Source organism: Theileria parva, assembly GCF_000165365.1.
Source record: "Theileria parva strain Muguga chromosome 4 map unlocalized ctg_529, whole genome shotgun sequence".
Taxonomy (NCBI): Eukaryota; Apicomplexa; class Aconoidasida; order Piroplasmida; family Theileriidae; genus Theileria; species Theileria parva.
This window is the reverse complement of record NW_876246.1, coordinates 596,089-617,922: the sequence shown is the minus strand read 5'-3', so window position 1 is coordinate 617,922 and position 21,834 is coordinate 596,089. Positions and strand designations below refer to the sequence as shown.

The 21,834-nt window shown below is 35.0% G+C and overlaps 12 protein-coding genes across 12 annotated transcripts; 6 read left to right on the top strand and 6 right to left on the bottom strand.

Annotated features, from left to right (window-relative positions):
- The first annotated feature begins 2 nt into the window (after window positions 1-2).
- On the top strand, window positions 3-2,445 carry CYCU4-2 (uncharacterized protein). Its single transcript, XM_758858.2, has one exon. It carries the CDS (start codon window positions 867-869, stop codon window positions 2,424-2,426), a length of 1,560 nt encoding a protein of 519 aa, XP_763951.1. The 5' UTR covers window positions 3-866; the 3' UTR covers window positions 2,427-2,445.
- A 178-nt stretch (window positions 2,446-2,623) lies between these two features.
- On the top strand, window positions 2,624-3,747 carry psmB1 (Proteasome subunit beta type-1). Its single transcript, XM_758857.2, has 7 exons — window positions 2,624-2,754; window positions 2,791-2,898; window positions 3,003-3,072; window positions 3,165-3,306; window positions 3,371-3,477; window positions 3,508-3,616; window positions 3,654-3,747. Exons 1-7 carry the CDS (start codon window positions 2,708-2,710, stop codon window positions 3,725-3,727), a joined length of 657 nt encoding a protein of 218 aa, XP_763950.1. The 5' UTR covers window positions 2,624-2,707; the 3' UTR covers window positions 3,728-3,747.
- Window positions 3,748-3,762: 15 nt separating this feature from the next.
- TpMuguga_04g00314 (uncharacterized protein) lies at window positions 3,763-4,479 on the bottom strand (the record flags this gene model as incomplete). Its single annotated transcript, XM_758856.1, has 1 exon — window positions 3,763-4,479. The coding sequence occupies one exon, from the start codon at window positions 4,477-4,479 to the stop codon at window positions 3,763-3,765; it is 717 nt and encodes a 238-aa protein (XP_763949.1).
- Window positions 4,480-4,653: 174 nt separating this feature from the next.
- On the bottom strand, window positions 4,654-6,010 carry SRSF1 (RNA recognition motif family protein; the record flags this gene model as incomplete). Its single annotated transcript, XM_758855.2, has 3 exons — window positions 5,326-6,010; window positions 5,019-5,199; window positions 4,654-4,928 (listed from the first exon to the last, which is right to left on the bottom strand). The coding sequence occupies exons 1-3, from the start codon at window positions 5,641-5,643 to the stop codon at window positions 4,654-4,656; spliced, it is 774 nt and encodes a 257-aa protein (XP_763948.1). The 5' UTR covers window positions 5,644-6,010.
- Window positions 6,011-6,090: 80 nt separating this feature from the next.
- SPT16 (FACT complex subunit (SPT16/CDC68) family protein) lies at window positions 6,091-10,424 on the top strand (the record flags this gene model as incomplete). The annotated part of the gene is made up of 14 exons (XM_758853.2): window positions 6,091-6,412; window positions 6,553-6,641; window positions 6,721-6,830; window positions 6,912-7,052; window positions 7,114-7,290; window positions 7,355-7,546; window positions 7,605-7,822; window positions 7,885-8,166; window positions 8,229-8,445; window positions 8,590-8,851; window positions 8,913-9,117; window positions 9,201-9,551; window positions 9,629-9,872; window positions 10,035-10,424. Exons 1-14 carry the CDS (start codon window positions 6,243-6,245, stop codon window positions 10,422-10,424), a joined length of 3,048 nt encoding a protein of 1,015 aa, XP_763946.2. The 5' UTR covers window positions 6,091-6,242.
- A 253-nt stretch (window positions 10,425-10,677) lies between these two features.
- Window positions 10,678-12,098, top strand: TpMuguga_04g00310 (uncharacterized protein; the record flags this gene model as incomplete). The annotated part of the gene is made up of 1 exon (XM_758852.2): window positions 10,678-12,098. Exon 1 carries the CDS (start codon window positions 10,722-10,724, stop codon window positions 12,096-12,098), a length of 1,377 nt encoding a protein of 458 aa, XP_763945.1. The 5' UTR covers window positions 10,678-10,721.
- A 272-nt stretch (window positions 12,099-12,370) lies between these two features.
- On the top strand, window positions 12,371-13,350 carry RPS9B (ribosomal protein S4). The gene is made up of 3 exons (XM_758851.2): window positions 12,371-12,639; window positions 12,727-12,880; window positions 12,949-13,350. Exons 1-3 carry the CDS (start codon window positions 12,577-12,579, stop codon window positions 13,296-13,298), a joined length of 567 nt encoding a protein of 188 aa, XP_763944.1. The 5' UTR covers window positions 12,371-12,576; the 3' UTR covers window positions 13,299-13,350.
- Window positions 13,351-13,482: 132 nt separating this feature from the next.
- Window positions 13,483-14,241, top strand: TpMuguga_04g00308 (C-terminal duplication domain of Friend of PRMT1 family protein). Its single transcript, XM_758850.2, has 3 exons — window positions 13,483-13,761; window positions 13,825-14,042; window positions 14,112-14,241. Exons 1-3 carry the CDS (start codon window positions 13,626-13,628, stop codon window positions 14,208-14,210), a joined length of 453 nt encoding a protein of 150 aa, XP_763943.1. The 5' UTR covers window positions 13,483-13,625; the 3' UTR covers window positions 14,211-14,241.
- Window positions 14,242-14,256: 15 nt separating this feature from the next.
- Window positions 14,257-15,428, bottom strand: TpMuguga_04g00307 (uncharacterized protein). The gene is made up of 3 exons (XM_758849.2): window positions 15,006-15,428; window positions 14,725-14,961; window positions 14,257-14,662 (listed from the first exon to the last, which is right to left on the bottom strand). The coding sequence occupies exons 1-3, from the start codon at window positions 15,342-15,344 to the stop codon at window positions 14,273-14,275; spliced, it is 966 nt and encodes a 321-aa protein (XP_763942.1). The 5' UTR covers window positions 15,345-15,428; the 3' UTR covers window positions 14,257-14,272.
- TRAP (von Willebrand factor type A domain protein) lies at window positions 15,392-16,787 on the bottom strand (the record flags this gene model as incomplete). The annotated part of the gene is made up of 3 exons (XM_758848.2): window positions 15,813-16,787; window positions 15,605-15,698; window positions 15,392-15,533 (listed from the first exon to the last, which is right to left on the bottom strand). Exons 1-3 carry the CDS (start codon window positions 16,687-16,689, stop codon window positions 15,392-15,394), a joined length of 1,113 nt encoding a protein of 370 aa, XP_763941.2. The 5' UTR covers window positions 16,690-16,787.
- A 290-nt stretch (window positions 16,788-17,077) lies between these two features.
- On the bottom strand, window positions 17,078-17,859 carry TpMuguga_04g02315 (uncharacterized protein). Its single transcript, XM_061306159.1, has one exon. It carries the CDS (start codon window positions 17,667-17,669, stop codon window positions 17,094-17,096), a length of 576 nt encoding a protein of 191 aa, XP_061161844.1. The 5' UTR covers window positions 17,670-17,859; the 3' UTR covers window positions 17,078-17,093.
- A 349-nt stretch (window positions 17,860-18,208) lies between these two features.
- TRAP (von Willebrand factor type A domain protein) lies at window positions 18,209-21,434 on the bottom strand (the record flags this gene model as incomplete). The annotated part of the gene is made up of 5 exons (XM_758847.1): window positions 18,209-18,335; window positions 18,429-18,498; window positions 18,578-18,658; window positions 18,721-21,174; window positions 21,371-21,434. 5 exons carry the CDS (start codon window positions 21,432-21,434, stop codon window positions 18,209-18,211), a joined length of 2,796 nt encoding a protein of 931 aa, XP_763940.1.
- Window positions 21,435-21,834: the final 400 nt, after the last annotated feature.

The following is a 21,834-nucleotide window of genomic DNA, read 5'->3' as shown; positions in this document are numbered from 1 at the left end:
AAATCAAGGCTTCTGCTAGACATGGGGCGTGAGATCTGGGATGCATGTTTTAGTATCGGGCGTTGTCACAAAAAACCCCTAATTTTTTACCACAAGAATTGGGTGTGGGTATTCAGTACAGAAGATGCTTAATACAAACCTTGAATTGGTTGAGAGTTTGAATGGGGTGTCTTGGATAAATGTAATTTTTTGAATTTATTAAATGCTCTTTGACAAGGCAGGAAAAATTTACAGTTATCTCCATAGCCGAAACGTTTGAATCACCCTGAAAAATTATAATTCCACAGCAATTATATTTTTTAAGGGGCCCTAAATTATTTCCCTTTCATTTTAGGCTATGGAAGTTGTTTCCCCTTCTTTCTCTTAACGTGGGATGCTATTTGTAAATTATTTTATTCTCTTCTGACCAATTTCACATTTCTCACACTGTTATATAATTCATATTTTTAAATTCCCAAAATTTTCAATCATTTCACAATATTTTAATCCGTCTACTGCTTTCTTCTACTTATTCTGATCATTTGTCATCTTATACCATAAATCTAATTGTTACTTCTAGATCAACAAAAATTTTAAAAACTCACACTTCTGAGGAATAATTTAAGGTATGATAAGGACATAACGCTCTGAATTGGAATAAACTTAGCAAAGAGGAGTAGAAAGAAAACCCGCTGGAAATTTAATGTACATTGGTTTCCAGGCTTCATTTTTATTGACACTATTACTTAATACCATAAAAAAGGAAAATTGGTAGGAATTTATAAACAAGTGTTGACAACTATACACAGACGAGTGTAAAACCGTTTAGATTTTTACTCACACTTCATAGGGTGTATACCAAGAGAATTCCCAAACACTAATCCGATATGGACTGTGCAGTACGTGCTGTGAGTGACGATTTCATTCGTGCACTTGGTGTGGTATTGACGAAGATAGTGTCTGACGTCGTGCCTGAGTATGGTTCCCTAAGTTGCTTCAACTCCATCAACGCTCCCCCGATCTCCGATTACCTCGTCCGAATTGCAAGGTACGTCAACTGCAGTAATGAGTGCTTCGTGCTCGCGCTGGTTTACATTGACAGAATCATGAAGATGCACAAGTTCTCAGTCTCAGTGCTCAACATCCACAGGCTCCTCATCACCTCAGTGATGCTTGCAGCCAAGTTCAGCGACGACGTGTACTACTCCAACAGCTTCTACGCCCAGGTTGGTGGTATTAAGGTGGCCGAAATGAACATCCTGGAGGCCCAGTTCCTCATGCTCATCAAGTATCAGCTGTTTGTAAGCGCCAAGGACTATGAAAACTGCCGTAAAGGCGTAGAATCATCGTCCAACAAGATTTATACCATTCCATTACTAAGCCAAAATAATACCCATAAAAATACCAATAACACTTTCAACAACAATAAACCCAAGTACTCAAATGACAACAGAACCTACAACTCTAGTGACAGACTGTACAATTCAAGTGACAGACTATTTAATTCAAATGACAACAGAGTCTACAACTCAAATGACAGAGTGTTTAATTCAACTAACTCGTACGATTCTGAGAATAGGGTATTTAACTCGGGTAATAGTGGGTATAATGGTAATCCTATCCCTAATACTAGCACATATACCGGTAAAGTGTATAATAACTCCTTGTTTAATGGACTTAAGGGATACGGTAGCGGATACACTAATGTCAAGAGTTTGTATGATGATTTATACTCCAAGTTACAGCTGAATAAGGACAATGGCAGGTACAACACAGCAGATAACAAAGGAAAGGCCTATAACCCGCACAGCTATTATAACACAGTTGGCCAAAACTATAATACACTCAACTACACACTTAAGCAGAACAACATTAACCAGAATACAACGAATCATAACACACTGAACCAGAATACAATTCACAACACAATGAATAACACAATTCGCCATAACACGCTCAACAAACCAGTTTACAACACGATCAATCATAACACAGTGAACCATAACACGATTGCGCATAACACGAATACCCATAACACACTTAGGAGCACACTAGGCCACGTTAAGTCAGAGTCACTTAACGTACATGGCGCTGGATTTAACGAATATTCTGGGTACGATCACGGTAGTACATTCAAGAACGACGACGAGTACTTGATAACAAGTGAGAAGCTGAGCTTGTCAAGCTACATCTACTACTACGGAGAAGACGGCTTTGCAAGGACTGAGTCGACGTTGACAGTGTCGACTTCAGCATCTGACACGCAAGAAGTACCAGACGAGGCCGCATTGCGAGATCGAGAATCGTTCAGAACCAAGTTCGATGAGTGCGAAGCGTTTGTTAACGCCCTCGAAAGCAGGTTCAATGACACTCTCCAGAGAAAATGCTCAACACACCTAGGACCTGTACATCAACTCGCCCTTATCAATCTCAAGAATGATTGGTAATCTCATACACAAAACAACATACACAATTAGATACAATATACAATATATTTTATACATATTTGGTACGCTTTATGTGTATGTGTATTTGTATGTGTAGACTCATACTTATCAAAATTTATGAGAAACTTGAATAAAATATTAGTTAATGATTTATGAAAAATATTAATTTTAAAGATGAGATAAAATTTGTTAATTTGTGAAAATTGATAATTTTAAAATTCTAAAGGTGGCATGGAATCCTGAGCATAAATGTGGTGAACGAATTCAGAATATATTTTAAAATGAACCGTCCGGAGGAAAGATTTAACCCATACGTAAACAATGGAGGGTATTGTTTTATTTATTTTTCATAATAATTTCTTAGAACGGTCATTGCCGCCACGTGGAACAACTACGCAGTCATCGCCGCCGACACAAGACTCTCCCAGAGATACTTGATACATACCAGATTCTCAACCAAACTATTCAAACTGTAACATTCAGATATAATTATTTGATCTCTTGCGGAAAACAGTTTAGTTAATTTAATTCGGACAATTTAATTTAATTTGATTAAACCAATTAACATGGTTGTAGAACTGATAAGTGTATTTTGGGAACATCAGGAATGCAAGCAGATATGCTCGCGCTACAATCAGTACTAGAAGTAATGAATTCCACAGTTAAATATTATTACAAATGCTGTTACAAATATTGTAACTTATATTAAACATAAACACGTATAATCATGTATTGCAGAGGCAGATAGAGTTGTATCGATACACTCATAACAGAGAACCCACATTTAACGCTATTGCTCAATTACTCTCAACTGTTTTGTATGGAAGACGTTTCTTCCCCTATTACACCTTCAATATTCTGTGCGGGATAGACGAACAAGGTACTTTTTACACATTAATTATACACATTTAAAGTGTCAACTATTGTAATATATTTAATTTTAGGGAAGGGAGTCGTGTGTGGGTATGACGCAGTTGGAAATTATAATTATGAAAAGTATACAGCTCAGGGCACAAGTTCGTCACTGGTGATATCAGTCCTGGACAATTTGGTAATTTTAAGAATAAGTTAATTTATTCAGTTGAATGGAAATAATCAGAAAGTTAAGCCGGAAGTTAACTCACTAGAGGATCTTGTGAATTTGGTTAAAAACGCCATGGTTTCAGCAGTAGAAAGAGATATTTGCACAGGTAGTCAACCCATTTAGCACTTTAATAACTTTATCAGGAGATTCTGCTGAGTTGGTTATCTGCGATGGAGTTGTAATGGAGCCAGTTCACATGGATTTAAGAATTGATTAATGTTCTCCACTCATATATTAAATACATTAAGAGTATTAAGGATAATAACAGTTTTTGGGAACTAGTCTTGTATTTTTAACCATAGTATTCTTGTGACTAAATTGGTTTGGATTAAGAGACCTCAGAATTTGATCAAATTCTTGTTTAATTTTACACCTAATTTTAAGAGTATTTAGGCTTATTGAATTCAAGAGTTCCTCTTTAATTCCTCTTATGTTGTTAATTTCAAATCCGATTTTAGCAAATGCTTGTGGGTCGAGACCCTCTTTTGAACATACAAGATTAAATTCACGCTCAAGTTCATGAAGTTTACCTATAACCTTAATCCTGCTGTTCCTAAGCTCAGAGATGTCACTGAGCCTCTCATCTCTGTAAAACGACAAGAATTTGTCCAAACTCTCCTCTGGATACTTTATTATGCCTGAAATAATGAGCTCAGAGAGCTCCATGATGCGACTCTTCTCCTCCCGCTCAAGCTGGTCTAGCTCATTTAGTATCTCTTCCTCTTCGCTAATTATGGGATACAACAACTTTAAAAGAGCATCAGCGTCCGGTTCTGAGTAACTTGATGTGCTAGGTTCCGTAACACCAGGTGTAGGGTGTGATTTGTAAGTTTTCGGGAAAAAGGTACACTCGATTTCTTCCTCAAGTTCCTTTTTCTCCCTTAAACGCTCATTTAAAATCCGGTTACACACTCTCTTTTCGTCCTCCCGCTTTATCATTAAACGCCATTTCGAATCCCAATCCTCCATAACTCACTCTAAACAGTATACATTTACTACACAAAATAATGTAAATTATATAAAATAAAATATAAAATTATGTAATAATTTTGAGAAAAAATTGATTTTTTAAAATGAAAGATCCACTGATTCAACTCAGGTTATAAAATTATTGATTTGTGTGAGTTGTAACAAATAATGCACTTATGATCTGGATCTAGAGACAGTTTTATCTCTAGACCTAGAGTCGGATTTATCTCTGGAATACGATCTTGATGATGTACGATCTCTATTCCTATCACGACTTCTACTTCTATCCCTACTCCTGTCCCTGGTTCTACTCCTACTTCTGGTCCTACTGCGACTATATGACCTTGATCTACGATTATTCCTGCTATATGATCTCCCTCTATCACGACTATATGATCTCGTTCTCCTCCTCCTACTCTTCTCCCTCACACTTATTCTACTCTTCTCCCCTATAATATATTTATACAATAAATTATGGTGTATATTAATAAGTATATTTATAGAGTAAAATTGTAAATAGGTAAATGTAGAAGAATTACCTTCATGGGATCTAAACGTGGAACCATCGAACCTTTCAATAGCATAATCCATATCGCTCCTGGAAAAGAAAGTGATTTCACCAACACCTCCTCTAAACACGTCAGCGTGACCACACTCTCCAGCGTCACGCATATGATCCTTTAAATCCTGCCAGCTCCCACTTGGCGGTAATCCAGTCACCTATACAACATATTATGCTTAAATTATATATGATTATGTGGGTTAATAAGTTTAAATTAACTTTTAGAGAATTTTCTGATATAAATAAAGTAAGAGTAAATACAATTATAAAGACGGTAAAATTACCTCGAGAACATATTTACCACGTCTAGTTGTGCGATAACGTCTGCCTGAAGGCCTTCTAGGTTCATCTTTGTAGCGGAAAGGAAGCTCAACTCGAAGCTTCTTGCCGTGAAACTCGTAACCGTCTTTGTCCCTAATAGCATCTCTGGCGTCCCTCGAATCACTGAACTCAATAAAGGCAAACGGAGACCCAGAGTAAGACTTCTTTAATTCACAGTATATGATGCGTCCAAATTTCTCAAATTCCTCCTCAAGCTCACGCTGCGAGCAATCCTCGGGCAAGTTCCCGATGTAAATACGAGATAAGTCGTCCATTCCCATTTTTACAATTTTCCAAGTATTTAGCCAGTTGATTAAATTTTATAATCCCGACAACAACAAAGCAAATCCAATAATTTAATTATTTTAACAATTATAATAATAAAAAATATTCGACTGATGGGGTGGCAATGTATTAATTATCATATAAAATAAAGACTTACAGTTAACATGGGCTACAAATACCCTTGATAATATTGTTTTATACTGATTTGTCCAAATTATTAACCTTCTAACAGTCAAACTATAAATTTTCACCAAAATCACTACCTATCTCTATATCTACACAGTTTAATATATAATTCTATAAATTAATATAAACCAATTAAAATAAATTTAAACTTGAGGTAAAATAGATTTAAAATTATTGAGGAATTTTTTTCACAATATAAATATATTTTATACTATATTTTGACCTGATAATTTCATATTTGGATCTAGTAAAATTAAAATTCATTCTATATATTTCCTTCCATTACATTTATAATAACTTTATTTTTAAAATTTTTAAATCGTTCAGTTATTTGGCTTAATTCGTCTTTATGTGTCATTGTGTGATGTTGTCACTGACAGATACATTTTTACAATAAAACACGTAAATTATGCCAGAGAGTAAGGGTTCAGTGTCAATAAACTTTGAGGAGGTTGCTCTTAAGCTGAATAGACTTCTGAGCATCTTCAAAAGACAAGAAGATGAAAAAATCGACTTATTATTCGTGTGCACTGGAAAATCGCAGTCTGAATCGAATTCTACAACTTCAGAACTTTTACAGTATATTTTATATTATTTTTATTCACAGTTTTTTGTCCTTTAATTATTTTTAATTTTCACCCTCTACATACTTCATTACACAGACCATGAATATTATATTGCTGTTCTATAATTTGCGCTAATTTTAATTTTACTAATAGGTTATGGTTGACGGGGTTTCAATTCCCAGAAACCTTAATAGTTTTCACATCTGATGGAAGACTTTCAATCCTGACTTCCCCTAAAAAAGGTTCACTTTACACATTTTTAGTTTTCCACAATGCTTCTAATCATTCATACTCATTCACATCGTTTTATTAATGGTTTAGGGCAATATTTGGAACCTTTGGTTAAACATTACGAAAAGGTTAAATTCTACCACAGAGTACCAGGCCAAAATGACGAACCTTCACTAAATAAAATTTTTGCGTCATTTAACGTGGGTTATTATGTCCAGTTGTTTATTACATCCGTTTGGATAGTTTTGCACTAATATAAACAAGAGTGTAATGAATTTTAGGGCGTAATTGGAGTGGTAAATGACCCGAAGCCCTTGGGTGACTTTTCAGACTTCTGCCTTGACTACGTAAAGGATTTTGCACGCAGAGATGTCTCAATTGATGTCTCAACAATCATGGCAGTGAGAACAACACTTGACCTGGTACCTTTTAAATAATATTCAATCACACAATTTCGGGAACAATGGTATATAATGGGTTTAGGAAATCCAAAAGCAGTCAGCACAACTATCATGTAGTGTGATGAAAAGCTTACTAATAAACCAAATTGAAGAAGTGTTGGATTCAGAGTCGAAGAAAACACATTCGTCCATAGTAGCACAAGCCCTAAACATACAAAAAGATCCGAAGTTTCTGGAAAAAATGGAAAAAAAGTTCAACGTATAAACTTACCACTCTATATAATTTATTTATATATTAATAATTCATTTACTGTGTAATGTAGATGAGGGGTGGTGATATGGAAGTGATATACGGGAATGTGCAGAGTGGAAGTAATTATTTGCTTTCAATTGGAGCTAAACCGACTGATGATGATCTTTCCCACGACCCAGGCACAATTATCGTCTCAGTGTGTTCAAAATACACCGAAATGTGCTCATGCCTAACCAGAACATTAATACTCGATGGAACACAAGTAACATTTAGGCTGTTATATACTTGTTTCATAATTGAGACATTCATTTATAATTTAGTATATGAAAGATGTGTATAAGTTGGCCTTGAAAGTTTTCGAGTATTCACTTACAGTATTGAAACCAGGAGTGACTTTCGGCTCAGTTTACTCCAACGTCTACGACTTTGTCGCGAAGGAGAAACAGGGTCATGAAGACTATTTAACAAAGTCACTTGGTCACACTATTGGGCTTGAATTCAAAGACTCCAACTTCCTCATCACCTCCGATAACACAAAGTGCCATTATATATTTACTAAATACGTATATTGTATATAGCATAATGATGGATAATTTGTAGCTTGATACGGGATAATATGGTGTTTCATTTGAGTGTTGGATTTCTGGAGATACACGAAGGGAAGAAATTTGCCGTATGGATTGGAGACACAGTCCACGTGTCGACCACAGCAGGAGTCACAGTACTAACCTCGTTTGTAAGCAAGGGGTTGGAAAACGTTTCCTACGAATTAGAAGAAGAGGAGGAAGAGGAGGAAGAGAAAGATGAAGATGAAAAGGAGAAAAAACCAGTCGTATCCTCACAAATACTCAAAGACGCTGAGACTGTGATACTAAAGGAGAGGTATTTTTAATACCACATTTATTCAAACTCTTTAACAAATTATGGAATGTAATAACCCATAGGTTGAGAAATAGAGGTGGAGTAAGCAAGGAGGAGATGGAGAGTTTATTGGCACACCAGAAGAAGTTAAGAGAGCTTAAGATTGAAGAGATAACAAGGCGAGTGAAAGATGGTTCAGGCCTTGCAGGTGACTCGAAACAAAAACAAGTCGTTAAAATGGACAAAATCAAAGTCTTTCAAAGTCCCGATTACTTCTCAAATGAACTAACACCCAACAAAGTAATACACATCTATACACACATTATATATATATATATATACAATTTATATACAATTTATAAACAATTTACTTATACAATTTATATACAATTTACCTATACAATTTATATACAATTTATTTATACAATTTATAATGTGTTTTAGATATTCGTTGATTGGAGAAATGAAGTAGTCATGTTGCCAGTGAATGGGTATCACTTGCCATTTTCAGTCATGATGATCAAGAATGTGACGTGCAATCCTGAGAATAATAACCTCTACATGCTGAGAATTAACTTTCAGGTCCCAGGATCACACACATATACAGCAAAAACTGATCAAAACCCTCTACCAGATCTACAACAAGAAAACTCAATATTCATTAAAGAAGTGTTATACAAATCCAAAGATGTCAAGCATTTACAAAGTACGTTTTACATAGTTTAGAGTATTAGTTATGTATGTGAAACCCATTACATATGTTGTAGATGTGTTTAAGAGTTTGAAAGAACTGATTAAGCAGATGAAACAGAGAGAAAACGATGATATGGGCTTAACATTGGCAGACCAAGAGAAGTTGAACTTGAATAGAACAGGAAAGAGGATAGTTCTGAAGGACCTCATGATCAGACCATCAGTACACGGCTCAAGACGTGTCCTGGGATTTCTAGAAGCACATCACAATGGATTAAGGTTCCTGTCTACACATTTACACTCACTCCCACCTATATACTCATATTTACATCCACTTTTAATTTATTCTTATGGTGTTTTAGGTACTTGGTGAATTCTAGAGATAGAGTTGATAACGTTGACATATCCTATGCCAATGTACGCCATGCAATATTCCAGCCGTGTCAAAGAGAACTGATAGTACTCTTACATTTCCACTTAAAGTCGCCAATTCTAGTGGGGAAGAAGAAGACGTTGGACGTACAGTTCTTCTCAGAAGTCGGAACTCAAATAGATGACCTGGATAACAGAAGAGGAAGATCGTACAACGACCCAGATGAAACGCTGGAGGAAATGAGAGAAAGGGAACTTAAAAGAAAGTTTAACACCGATTTCAAACAATTCGTGTCACAACTAAAGGAAGTCACCACAATGAAAGTTGATTTACCAATAAGGTATTGCAAATTAATTATCTCTAATACTATCCAAATTATATACTAAATAATGTAAATAATTTTCAAAAAATTTTTAGGGAGTTGATGTTTACTGGAGTACCACTGAAATCTAATGTGGAACTGCTACCAACAGTGAACTGTTTAGTACACCTGGTGGAGTGGCCACCATTTGTTTTACCACTCAGTGACATTGAAATTGTGTCACTTGAAAGAGTACAACACGGATTGAGAAATTTTGACATCGTATTCGTCAACAAGGATTACTCAAAACCAATTAAAAGAGTTGATTTAGTCCCAATAGAATACCTAGATACAATAAAGGTATTTTTACACCCATTTAACTTAATTAACGTAATTAACTAGGTTATTTTGCTTAATTATTAACTTAATTAACGTAATCAACTTGGTTATTTTACTTAATTATCGTAATCACTCCATTTATTGACTATATGCCATAATATGGATGTATTTGTGTGATTTTAGAGATGGCTGAATGAGTTGGATATTGTGTGGTATGAAGGAAAGAATAACCTCCAGTGGACTAATATACTGAAAACAATACTAGAGGATACAGAGGCGTTTGTAGAGAGCGGAGGCTTTGACGGTTTCCTCGGAGAAGGGGATGACGAGGAGGAAACGGGAGAGGAGGAAGACGATGAGGACGAGGAGTATAAAGATGAGGAAACTGATGAAGAGGAGGAAGATAGCGAGGAAGATTACAGTGAGTCATTAGCTGATGAAGATGAGGAAGATGAGGAGGAATATGAAGACGAAGAAGATGAAGGTCTTTCATGGGATGAATTGGAAGAAAGAGCCAAAAAAGCCGATGCAGGCAGAGTCTACGATGATAGAAAAGCTAAACGTAGAAAGTGATTTTTTAACCTAAAAATTTGATCGCCCCTCATTACAGATTCAGTCCAAATTCTTTTAACAAAACATTACAATATTATTATTTTGGAATTCATATGTTTAAACAGTTATTACTTATTTATGCTTTTTGAATGTGTGTAGAATTTTAATGGTTTCAGATTGTGTGTAGAATTTTAATGGAATCTTTGATTTCGATATTGTGTACAAATATGTGTGGAGATTTTGAAAAAAATTATCTCTAACTTTTAAAGAAATTTTATAAAACAATTTTAAAGTAATTTTTTAAAATCATATGTTAGTATGAAGTTCAGATTAGAATCCTATGGAGTGGGAAATGAGCGTGTGTTGAGGTACTTAAATGGAAATATCATTAAGGAATCTCCAATACAACACTTCTTCACAGTAACAAATAATGAAAACAAGGATGAAAATATCGAAGAAGATACTAATAATCAAAATAATAACAATGAAATTACATCAAGTAAGGAAGAAAATATAGAATTATCGGACGAGTTTCTGAGTAAATTACATGAATTAAACTGTGAAAATTGGCACCTGATAGGAACAAACATATGTATGTCAACAACGCTGAGATATGAAAAAGAAAATCCACTGGAGTGGGATGAGTCCATGAAGGATCAGCAGATGGGATATGCATCACTGTCGAAGATCAAGTCAACATTTGACCATTTAAACGAGACTAAAAAACTCAAACTATTACACACAGTCAATAGATTTGATTCACAGACCCTTAAATATTCCATTTTTGACAGGAATGCGTCACTGGATGAGTGTTCGAGTAAGTCGTTGGAACTATCGCAGACCATATATAACGGAATCAATTTGCAAAATGAGTTCATTAACGTGTTATTGGAGTTGAAGAAGGAGTTTAAGTTATTAATGAGTCATAGAAACCCAGTGGATTTAACGTCACTGGATGTTGACTTTCCCTCATCATTTGCACTGAATGTGCTTTTTTATGATATTTCTTATTATCCATTTAGCATTCGATTACCAAATCTAAACACCGACACAGATGATAATCAGAAAGATGCGGAAACTGGTCCAAGAGAAGAGTATATATGGGATATATGGTTATACCACAGTGACAGTTCACCATTTGTACCACAAATATGTACTATATACTATAATAACATGACCGCTGATGATATGGCAAAAGAATTTAAGGAACTGAATAACATTAATAACGTAAAAATGGTGTTTCCTATGGGAATATCACACTTTATAGAGAAAAACTATGGATTGTGTGTTAATGGAAGTTCAATACCGTTATACGAAAGGGATGAATCAAACCTATTATTATATCATCTAAGAAGAGGTAGAAATTGTCTAATTGATAGACATATTTTTCTGACAATAGCACAAATGTGTTTTGATTTAAATAACAAAACCAGTGATCTTGACGGTGTAAAGATTTTATTTATTGGATCAGATGGTGTAAGACTGGAGCTAATGGGTAGAAGGGTAGAGATAGGCTATAAACCAGTAGAAGAAGTGGAAGCGGGAGAGGTAATGTGGAAGTTAGTTATAGCGAAAATGAGAAGTGTACACATCCAAAACTGGAAACAACAAAAGTACCAACTCGACAATAATATACCAAATATATTTGAAGAAACTGTTAAATTTATACAAAATTTAATAAATTTTAAAAAATAATATTTTATTTAAACTATATAATATGTGATAGGTATTTAGATAAATAAGGTGTAAAGTAAACTGTTAAAGTAATAAGTAATTACAAAAAGCAATAACATTCAAATAATATGTGGGTAAATTTACCTTAGAAAAAAATGTTTGAGATGATAAAATTATCAAAATTTGGAGAAATTATGATATTAAATAATGAAATAATTATGATTACCGATTTTAATTTAAGCAAACAATTGAGTCATGGGTCTAATTTTATAATGTGTATGGAATCTTGATGGAAATGGCGTAATTGAGTGATTGTTATATAGTATCGGGTGTAATGGAAGATTACGCCCCACTCAACAATAATACTTATTTTCCTTATTCACGCAATTATTCATTTTCATCACTCATTTATCATTTGATATTTATTGTTTTGGCCCAATATTTATGATATATCCAAATTATAACACTTTTATACTAGTTTTATCGACTCTGTAATAATATGGTTGGAAGCTATAGGAATTATAGTAGGACCTCTAGAAATCCCAAAAGACCCTTTGAAAAAGTTTCTTTTCATACGTCTTAATTATTTACCTCTGATACCCTAAAATCATCCATTATTCCAATAACAATATAATAATTTTATTTATAGGAAAGGTTGGATCAAGAACTGAAATTGATCGGTGAGTATGGTTTAAAGAACAAGCGTGAAGTCTGGAGAGTACAATACGTACTTTCAAAAATCAGATCAGCAGCACGTTACCTACTAACTCTTGATCCAAAAGATAACAAACGTCTTTTTCAAGGTATCATTAAATTTATTTATAATACTTAACATGAAATAATTTTATATATCTATTCAACATGGGTTTAGGTGAAGCTCTGTTGAGACGTATGGTGAGATATGGGTTAATGAATGAAAATGAACAAAAGTTGGATTTCGTGTTGGGACTAACACTCTCAAAGCTGATGGAGAGAAGGTTGCAAACTAAGGTGTTTAAGCTGGGTCTGGCCAAGTCAATTCACCACGCACGTTGTTTAATCAGGCAACGCCACATCTGCGTTCATAGGCAATTGGTGGATATTCCATCATTCCTTGTCAGAGTTGATTCTGAGAAGCACATTGAACTGGCATTAACATCGCCGTACGCTGGAGCAAGACCCGGAAGAGTTAGGAGGAAAACACTAAGATTACAAAAAGGAGGTGAACAATCAGAAGAGTGATTTTCGTCGTCCTAGTACACTTTTTTACTACCTAATACTGATACTATAATAAGTATATATATTAGATCTTGTTGAAGAAAAGGTGCCGTAAAATTAAAAATTTTGCAATTCAAGAGTTAAATTATTTTTTTCATGCTTTAGTGGTTTACAGTGTTTTTTGTGATGTTTGATGTTATAATGATGGTATTTGAGTTATTAGATCCCCATAGGCTTATATAATTTCATACTATATATTAATAGTAATATAATAATTATAGCAATTTATTATCAACTTAAATATAATAATCTAAATAATAGAATTAAAGTATATCTGATAGTTGGAGAGTAATGGCAAGAAGGAATAATGTACTTGAGAATGTGAGAGGAGGTCAGAGAAATACCAGAAATCCTAGAGGAAATTATAGATTTCGCAACAGAAACAACAATTCAGTCAATAACAACACAAATAATAACAGGAGAAATGGTACCATTTAACGAATTTTATACTATGCAACTTCCAATAAATATCACAATAATAATACTGTAGTAAGAAGGGTATTTAAGGCCAAAACATTTAAAGGCCGCGCTTTGAGAAGGTTTGGAGGAGGACAAGCGCCAGTTGAAAATCAGGGCGAATCAAACCCTGCTAGGCGAGGCCGATTTAGGCGTCCAAGGCGCAATTTCGCCTTTCGCAGATTCAATAAAAATATGAGAACTAAACAAAATTTTAAGAAAAATAAGGATCAAAAAACTGCAGATCAGATGGTATCTCTAAACTTCGTTTTAAATAACATATTTATCAATTTTCATGAACAGCTGCAAATTCTTGATTAGGATATGGAGTTGGATACTTACATGGGCGGCGAAGCTACTAGAGCTAAACTTGACGCTGATTTGACTAACTACTTCTCACAACCAGAAACCACAAATTAATTTTCTTGTCATTAATCTTGTAATAGTATGATTTTACAATAATAAGTAGTAAACACAATACATTAAGTATCAAGATGGTTTTGATGTAATTTAATTGACCCATCATAGTCTTTAACATAAACATTTTTGAACCTTTTCCTTAAGTCACTATTAAGCATTAGGCCCTCGAGTGTAATGAGCTGTTCCTTTAACTTGGAATCTACAAAACCAACTGTGTTTAGGAACATATTGAGGACATTGTTAACAGTTAAGATAAGGAGAGGTATGGGCACAGACAGCGATTGGGACCAGTATGAGTAAACCGTGCGATTCCAAAATAGTTTAGACCTGATTAAGTAGAAAAACAGGTCCAATATAATTTCCTGACTCATCTTAATACCATATAACAGGGTTAATCCAACAAACAAACGACGAAATCTGTCATTTACACACATTTCTCGTATCAACATTGTCTAAAAAATTATTATACAATATTTGCGTAAGGTGTTAAGGTGTATAACTGAGTATGTCATACCTGTAATGAGGCATAATGGTATAACTGATCGATGTTGTTTATATTGTGTTTCGGGTACATAAGCTTAATGATGTTTGTCCTAGTACGGAAAAGAGTTATCAGAACTGGAAGTGAAGTGTATTCGGCCTTACTGTTAAGAGGTCGAAGCATCACCGTGCCAGAAGGAACATCAGACAAAACGGAACATCTTATCCTATTACTGTCATCACTGACTTTGAACTCCCATTTATCCTCAGACTACACATTATAAAATATTTATATATAAATAAATAAATTTATACTTTCTGTGTGTTTTTAACATTGGTAGAGTTATTAGATGTGTTGGTAGAAGGTTTATAATTTTTAAGAGAAGGTAGCAGTAACTCTTTTAAAATTAAATTTTGCTGATTTATACAAAAATTTTTAATTAAATTTTTATTTTCAAGGGTAGAATCTACAACTTCAGGTTTACTGGTAGTGTGTTGGTCAGATTTATTGAGGTTATATCTGTACAGTTCCTGAGCCAAAGCGTCAACTCTGCTATTTTTGCCAAACAATCTCCAATTTGGTACATTTCCATTTAATAGAATACATTTCACAGTTATGTTACATATTATATACAATAAAATACATTTAATCATTAATTGTGCTAAGTTACGGGTAGAAAATATAAATTATATTATTTTGGTTATTGGTTGGATTGACTCCAGAGTCCATCATCTAAATCAGTTACTGTGTAAGCTTCACCCACACTCTCCCTTACACCACGATTCGCACTAGAATCTGCAAAATCTTCATCCAAATCGCCAGAATCAGTCACCCCTTTCCTTCTGCACATTTTATTATTTTTAATCTTGTGATTTTCACATTTACATACAAATACTAACTAGTTAATTGATACTTTTTGTAGTATGTGTAACCTCCAGCGCCTGCAATCATTAACAAGGCTAGAGCTATTCCTCCAGCAATCTTAGCTCCACCTCTGTTAAACTCCTCTAAACACAAATACAAAACTGCTTATTATAGGATTTTAAAGGTGATTAACTACTGTAACAAGTATAACAAGTTATAATTCCTTGATGATTTAACTAGTTTTGACATATGGATACCATTCTCAGTATTGGTTTCTTCTTCATACTGCTCATGTTCTCCTTCATGTCTGTATCTCTCATACTCTTTTAATAAATTGTTTTCCTCTTCTTTTTTCTCTTTCCCACCTATCACGCTAATTTCCTCTCCTCCATCTCCATTATCACACTCAACTGAGCACTCCTCTTTCGGGACCTCAGCGTTCTCATAAATCATCTCACATGTCCTTCCAGACTTACCGTTTGAACCCACAGTAGCTTCTGAGATGGTTGTCACTCCCATTAATTTCTTGTATCTTGTTCCATTTCCGCAATTTGCATCACATTCAGACCACTCAGACCAGTGAGGCTGACACACTGCGTCCCTGGGTATGGTCTCACACACCTCAGCCATCAACTCGCCTACCTTTCTGATAATCTCATTCCAGTTAGTCATAAAGAAATGAGGACAATTACCCTTGACGGGACAGCCAGCCACTGCTCTGCACTCATAGTCTCTAGCCATGCCAACTCCAACCACGAGAATTGTTACTCCAGCCTCCCTGAGCATTGCTGAGGCTTGAGAAGTAACATTAGGCTGAGTGGAGGACCCGTCGGTGATGAGGATAATAGCCTTTGGAGCATTCTGTCTAGCACCAAATTGATAAACAGCCTCAGTAATAAAGTTAAGTGCCTGACCAGTGAATGTAAAACCAAACACCGGCTTACTATTCTTCAGCTCGTCGATAACTCTTAGGGCCAAGTTCTCATCCTTACCAGATGGGTTCAGAAATGATATTAACCACCTAATTGAGGTGGAAAATGTTACCACTGACAAGTGCACGTAGTTTGGGCTGATACTGATTGATTTCACAAGAGATTTCAGGAACGGAATAAGTTTCTCCCATTCCTCCTTCATGATACTCGAGGATTCGTCCACTAATATTGTCAAGTCCAATTCTCTATGACAGTAGGAACTTGGTTTCTTTATACCGTCGGGATATAAACCTCTATCATCTACACATTTATTATACAGCTATGTAATATGAGTATATGTATATCCCTTTGGTTACATGATAAAACGTTGGAGGTAATTGTGATGAGAATAAATAATATTATATTTAATATGCTGGCCATCATGTTTTCAAAGTTTCAGATATATTAATAATAATAAATGAGTTAAGTGATAGGAGACTTAACAGTGAACTTCAGGTGTAACTCATGAGTGTCCGTATACTTTAGAGTTCATACCTAGAACGACAACTGAAATAATAAAACTTATAAATAAGTTTAAATAAATAATAATGTAAACTGTGTAATAAATTAACAATTTGAAGTTGAGAGGTCGTGTAGAGCATGCTTGAGTAGAGCATGTTCATTATGATTCCCTGTAAAATTAATGTGGGAGTTTGGTTTATTTGTTGGAAGCATTCCAGGAGTTAGATTAAGGCCAGGGAGGCTGGGATATAACTTTATCGAAAAAGTATCACTGTTGTTTGTTACAACTACTGAGCCACCGTCTAGAGCTTCAAAGGTGACTGGGTGTTCTGAACTTCTAGTTATAGCCTCACTCAGGCGATCCAGAGTCTCCATTGGGAGAACTGAGGAGATTCTGGAGTTCTTATTGAAGGAGTTAGAGCCGTCCTTCAAACGGGTCATTCCAGTCAGCAAAAGACCGTTGTCGCCCGTCAATTCATCACGTTTTAGCTTTAGCGTTAGACACACCTCTGGTGAAAAAATTGTATAGGTGGGTGGGCCCAAGGTTACCTTATCATTTTCGCCATACACCTTCCGGGTGCAGGTCGCTTCGCTCTTTGTTACCAATCCTCTACACAATTTACCAATTGTGTTACATCTTAACTTTTGTACAGTGTTAAGGGAGAAATTAAAAAATGTCATTTTCAAAATTATTTAGAAATTTGCTCGTGAAATTATATTTAAAATAGTTTTAAAAACTATTAATGAATAGAACTATTAGTTTAAAAAGTTGGAATCCTATGAAAAAATGTAAGAATCTGATAAAACAAAATAAAAACAAGTTAGTATGTATAGAAAAGATTAAAAAATTAGCTTGGAGATTAAATCTAAAGCTTAAATAGAATTACACCCCATTGTGTGTTTAAACAATTAAACCCATTAAATCCATTTCTAAATCTTTTACTACATTTAAACCAACTTTAGTATAAACTACCATTTTAGAGTTATCACACTGTTATTTTATAAGCGTTAAGCTTCCATTTTAGAATTATTAAACTACATTCGATTTATTACGGTAATTTGACTTTTTAAACTACATTTTAAACAATTTATTAAACTGCATTTGATTTAAACCATTAAACCTCTCTACTTATCCACAAATCCCCTCAAATATTCATTGAACCTTTAACTGTGTGAGAATATATTCTATAACTTGATTGTTATCAGAGATGTGTGTAACCTTAGGCCCAGATTCCATCCTCCATATTCGAGACTTGGTAGTTTTCTGAAGGTTCCACATCATCTCCGTCTCCTGCGTTCATAAACTCTTGATCATTTGGATCAAATAACCGACGCACAGGCTCTCTCCTAAACAAACATTATTTAAATTCACACGATTTGTAGTTCGGGTGAATATTCTTACAATAATTGATATTTCTGAATAATTAGATAATATATTACTCTCTGAGGAAAAGATATGAAAAGAATGATATTGATATTGCCGATAATATTATTACTATCAATACAGCGCCTATACAATTATTACACTCTCATCTCTCAATATATATCTATATTTTAACGACTATTTATAAAATGTTCAGGTATGGTACTTAGTTTTTTGAAGTTTTCATTTTCCAGTAATTGTTTAAATTTTTGTTTAAACTTTAATACAAATAATTTCCATCTTCCTCCTATAAAAATATGTACAAAGATAAACATGACTATATCTACTAATATATCACTAGTAAACAACCTTGTAATTGTTGTATGGTTTCCTTAAGGTGTTGATCAACTTTATTCACGCCCTCCTTCACAACATCCAAGCCAGCACTTACTACTTCAGTTGGACCACTTTTCGTGGCCTGCTCGCTATTTACAAGCTGTTTTAATCTATCATATGTTAGAGTGCCAAGCTCTTGTGTCGTATCGGGATCCGTTTGAGTTGAACTATCAACTTTGTTGTTCACGGTTTGTGAACTTCCATCAACCTTGTTATTCTCTGTCTGTGAAGAGCTGCTAACCTTTTCACGCTCAGTTTGCATAGCCTGATCCACTAAGTTCTTTGTCTGGACCTCTCGATCAACTTTCAATGGAGTTTCTGGTAGATCTAAATCTGACTGATCAGATTCAGTTTGAACACTTGAATCCTCTTCGGTGGGAGGACTTGGAGTATGTACAGTTGGAGAAGGTGGAGTGTATACAGTTGCTTGACTTGGAGTATGTACAGTTTGAGCGTGTTGAGTATGTCTAGTAGAGTGACTTGTTGAAGGTTTAGTGGGAGATGTTGGGGTATGTTTACGTACTGGAGTATCAACTTCACTTTGATCCAATATACGTTCTACCTGTACATGATGCTCATTTTCACCCAGCAAATGGAAAGGCAGAGGATCGGGTTCTTTCTTCCCATCCAGCAAGTCATTTAGAATTTTAGTCCCAACTGGGTCTGGTTTAGGCTCCTTTTCAGGCACTTTTTTAGGGGCATAACTGTGAGAATGATGTCTATGATGAACCCTATCCCCAAGATTCTTTGTCCTCATGTGAGTATCAACGGTGTTATCATCTCTCAAGTGCTTTTTCACCTCCATTAACATGTCAGTGTCAGTGGACAGGCCATTTTTTCCTTTAATCAAATCCTGCAAAAGTGTAGACTGGTCAGGCGGACATGGATGCTCATTACATCGTACAACCTTGTCAGTTGTATACCTATATTGATCCTCACACGTGAGACCTTTTTTACCATCTGAACCTGCTGTTGCCTCCGTTAAGGTCGTAAACTTGAGGAAAGTCGCCCTCTTGGTACCCCCGCCGCAAGGACGAGAACAGTCACTGAAGTCTGACCAGAATTCCTTGCAGGTTGCGTTGCGTCCCAAATCTATGCACATGAACTTGAGAAGCTCCTGAAGTTGTAGTAATATAGAGTTCCATGATGAATAGAAAACATTGGTGCAGTGGCCTTCATTCGGGCAGCCGACCAGTTTCCTACAGTTTTCCTCATTCACAAATCCTACGGCGAACACAAACAGTTCAACTCCGTTATACCTCAGTGCCAAGGACTCATTATAGGCCTTCTCAATATCTTTTGCTGCCCCATCAGTCATCAATATAACCACTTTGTTACTGGCTTTCGGAGAATCTGAAGAACTTCCCTCTGGGATTTCAGGAAGGTGCAGGAGTTGCTGTCTGACATATTCGAGCGCTTTTCCAGTGTAACTTTTGCCGTACGAGCGTCTCATCTGGAACATCTCATTGATCTTATCTAAAGTATTTTGGAAAGCCTCAGGATCAATTTTTTGGAAGTTAAGTCTAAGGGTTGGAACATTTGAGTAATGTACTATTGACAGAGTATTATCCTTATTAAGGTGTGAAATTGAGGAGGCAAGGAGGAGCGTAACTTCCTTTACATATTTCTTCCAATTGTAATTGGACATACTTTCAGATTCATCGAGCACAAGTACAAAGTCGTGAGGGTCATTAATGCACTTTAACAAATCCTCGCGGTTATTAACCATAAAGCCATCAAAATCTGTAAAACTGAACTCCCTATCCTTTGGTCTGTTATTGAGTTTTGGTTCAGCAGGTTTTAATTCTGTAGATTTTAGTTCTGAAGATTTTAATTCTGTAGATTTTGGTTCTTTTTGAAGAGGTTTTTGAGGAGGTAAATTGAATCCCAAATTATCTACTTTCTCGGCTTTAATTACTTCCTCAGGCTCCTGAGGTTTCTCTTCCTTATCACTTGTGGAATCAGTGCTAGATGTATCGAAGGGTACATTAGAGATATAGGCAGGATCTAGATCATCATTGACCTTTTCTTCAACCTTTTCCTCAGAAACTTTTTCCTCAGAAACCTTTTCTTCATTGGGCTTTTGTTCACTGACCGTTTGTTCATTGACCTTTTCTTCATTGAGCTTTTCTTCAGCAACTTTTTCTTCTTGATGTTGATTTACTGGATTCTCCTCTTCATTAACATTAACCTCAGTTTGGGTATTATCTTCTTTGACTTCAGTGTCTTCTTCCTTGGGTCGGGTTTCTTCTTCTTTAGACAAATTTTCTGTAACTTTTTCAGTCCTTTTGGAGTTGTAAGGATCAGAAGGGCCCAGTGAACCGAAGTGATTTAAACGTTCCTTAAGGCTTTTGGTCAGTTGGGGTGAAAACACTGTTTTCGGAGATCGCAAAACATTAGATTCCTCAGATACAGGGTGACATAACACTAAAATAGTATTATCAAATTAATATTACACATTTCACAATGTGTCAACAAATTTTACAAAAATTATTAAAATATTTATTTGGAGTAAAAAGTTTAACTACTAAAATTAATTTAAAAAATACTTAAATAGCACAAGTAAATAAAAATGTGTAAAATATTAGGAATGTGTAGAATAACAAAATAGTGTGAGGAATACCATTGTTGTATGAAAATTGTATCAGAATGATTAGATAAGAGATGGGAAATTTTAAAACGTTCATATTTAATAGAAATCGATAAATTTATTAGGTTAACGTTCAGTTAAAGAATGGTTTTAAAACGCCTAATTAATAATGAATAAGCAACAATTTTATACCACGAAAGATATAAAATTGTATATAAAAAGGTAATCTATAAGGTTATAAATACATGAATTAAAGCTCTATGGCGTTAGAGAGTGAATAAACTAACGACAACCAAACAACGTAATAAACACATACACAGGTGCAATCATGGCATAACAGTGCCAATTCATTATTCTTCTCCTACATCCTCTTTCTCTCCCCAATTTAATGATAATTTTATTATTTTAACCCACAAATTTTATTACTGGCCAGTCCACAAGTGTAGGAATCGATTAGTACTTGTGTAACAACAACGGTAATAAAAGTGTGATAAACA

Bases quoted from the DNA above. Each gene is read 5' to 3' on its own strand.
- CYCU4-2 (XM_758858.2), top strand. From the start codon at position 867: ATGGACTGTGCAGTACGTGCTGTGAGTGACGATTTCATTCGTGCACTT.
- psmB1 (XM_758857.2), top strand. From the start codon at position 2,708: ATGAACCGTCCGGAGGAAAGATTTAACCCATACGTAAACAATGGAGG. The intron at 2,755-2,790 runs GTATTGTTTTAT...ATAATTTCTTAG, and splicing joins CCATACGTAAACAATGGAGG to AACGGTCATTGCCGCCACGT. The intron at 3,617-3,653 runs GTAGTCAACCCA...TAACTTTATCAG, and splicing joins AGAAAGAGATATTTGCACAG to GAGATTCTGCTGAGTTGGTT.
- RPS9B (XM_758851.2), top strand. From the start codon at position 12,577: ATGGTTGGAAGCTATAGGAATTATAGTAGGACCTCTAGAAATCCCAAA. The intron at 12,640-12,726 runs GTTTCTTTTCAT...TTTTATTTATAG, and splicing joins CCAAAAGACCCTTTGAAAAA to GAAAGGTTGGATCAAGAACT. The intron at 12,881-12,948 runs GTATCATTAAAT...ACATGGGTTTAG, and splicing joins TAACAAACGTCTTTTTCAAG to GTGAAGCTCTGTTGAGACGT.
- TpMuguga_04g00308 (XM_758850.2), top strand. From the start codon at position 13,626: ATGGCAAGAAGGAATAATGTACTTGAGAATGTGAGAGGAGGTCAGAGA. The intron at 13,762-13,824 runs GTACCATTTAAC...ATAATACTGTAG, and splicing joins AAATAATAACAGGAGAAATG to TAAGAAGGGTATTTAAGGCC. The intron at 14,043-14,111 runs GTATCTCTAAAC...ATTCTTGATTAG, and splicing joins AAAAAACTGCAGATCAGATG to GATATGGAGTTGGATACTTA.
- TpMuguga_04g00307 (XM_758849.2), bottom strand. From the start codon at position 15,344: ATGATTAAATGTATTTTATTGTATATAATATGTAACATAACTGTGAAA. The intron at 14,962-15,005 runs GTATAAATTTAT...TATAATGTGTAG, and splicing joins ATGTTAAAAACACACAGAAA to TCTGAGGATAAATGGGAGTT. The intron at 14,663-14,724 runs GTATGACATACT...ATAATTTTTTAG, and splicing joins ACCATTATGCCTCATTACAG to ACAATGTTGATACGAGAAAT.
- TpMuguga_04g02315 (XM_061306159.1), bottom strand. From the start codon at position 17,669: ATGACATTTTTTAATTTCTCCCTTAACACTGTACAAAAGTTAAGATGT.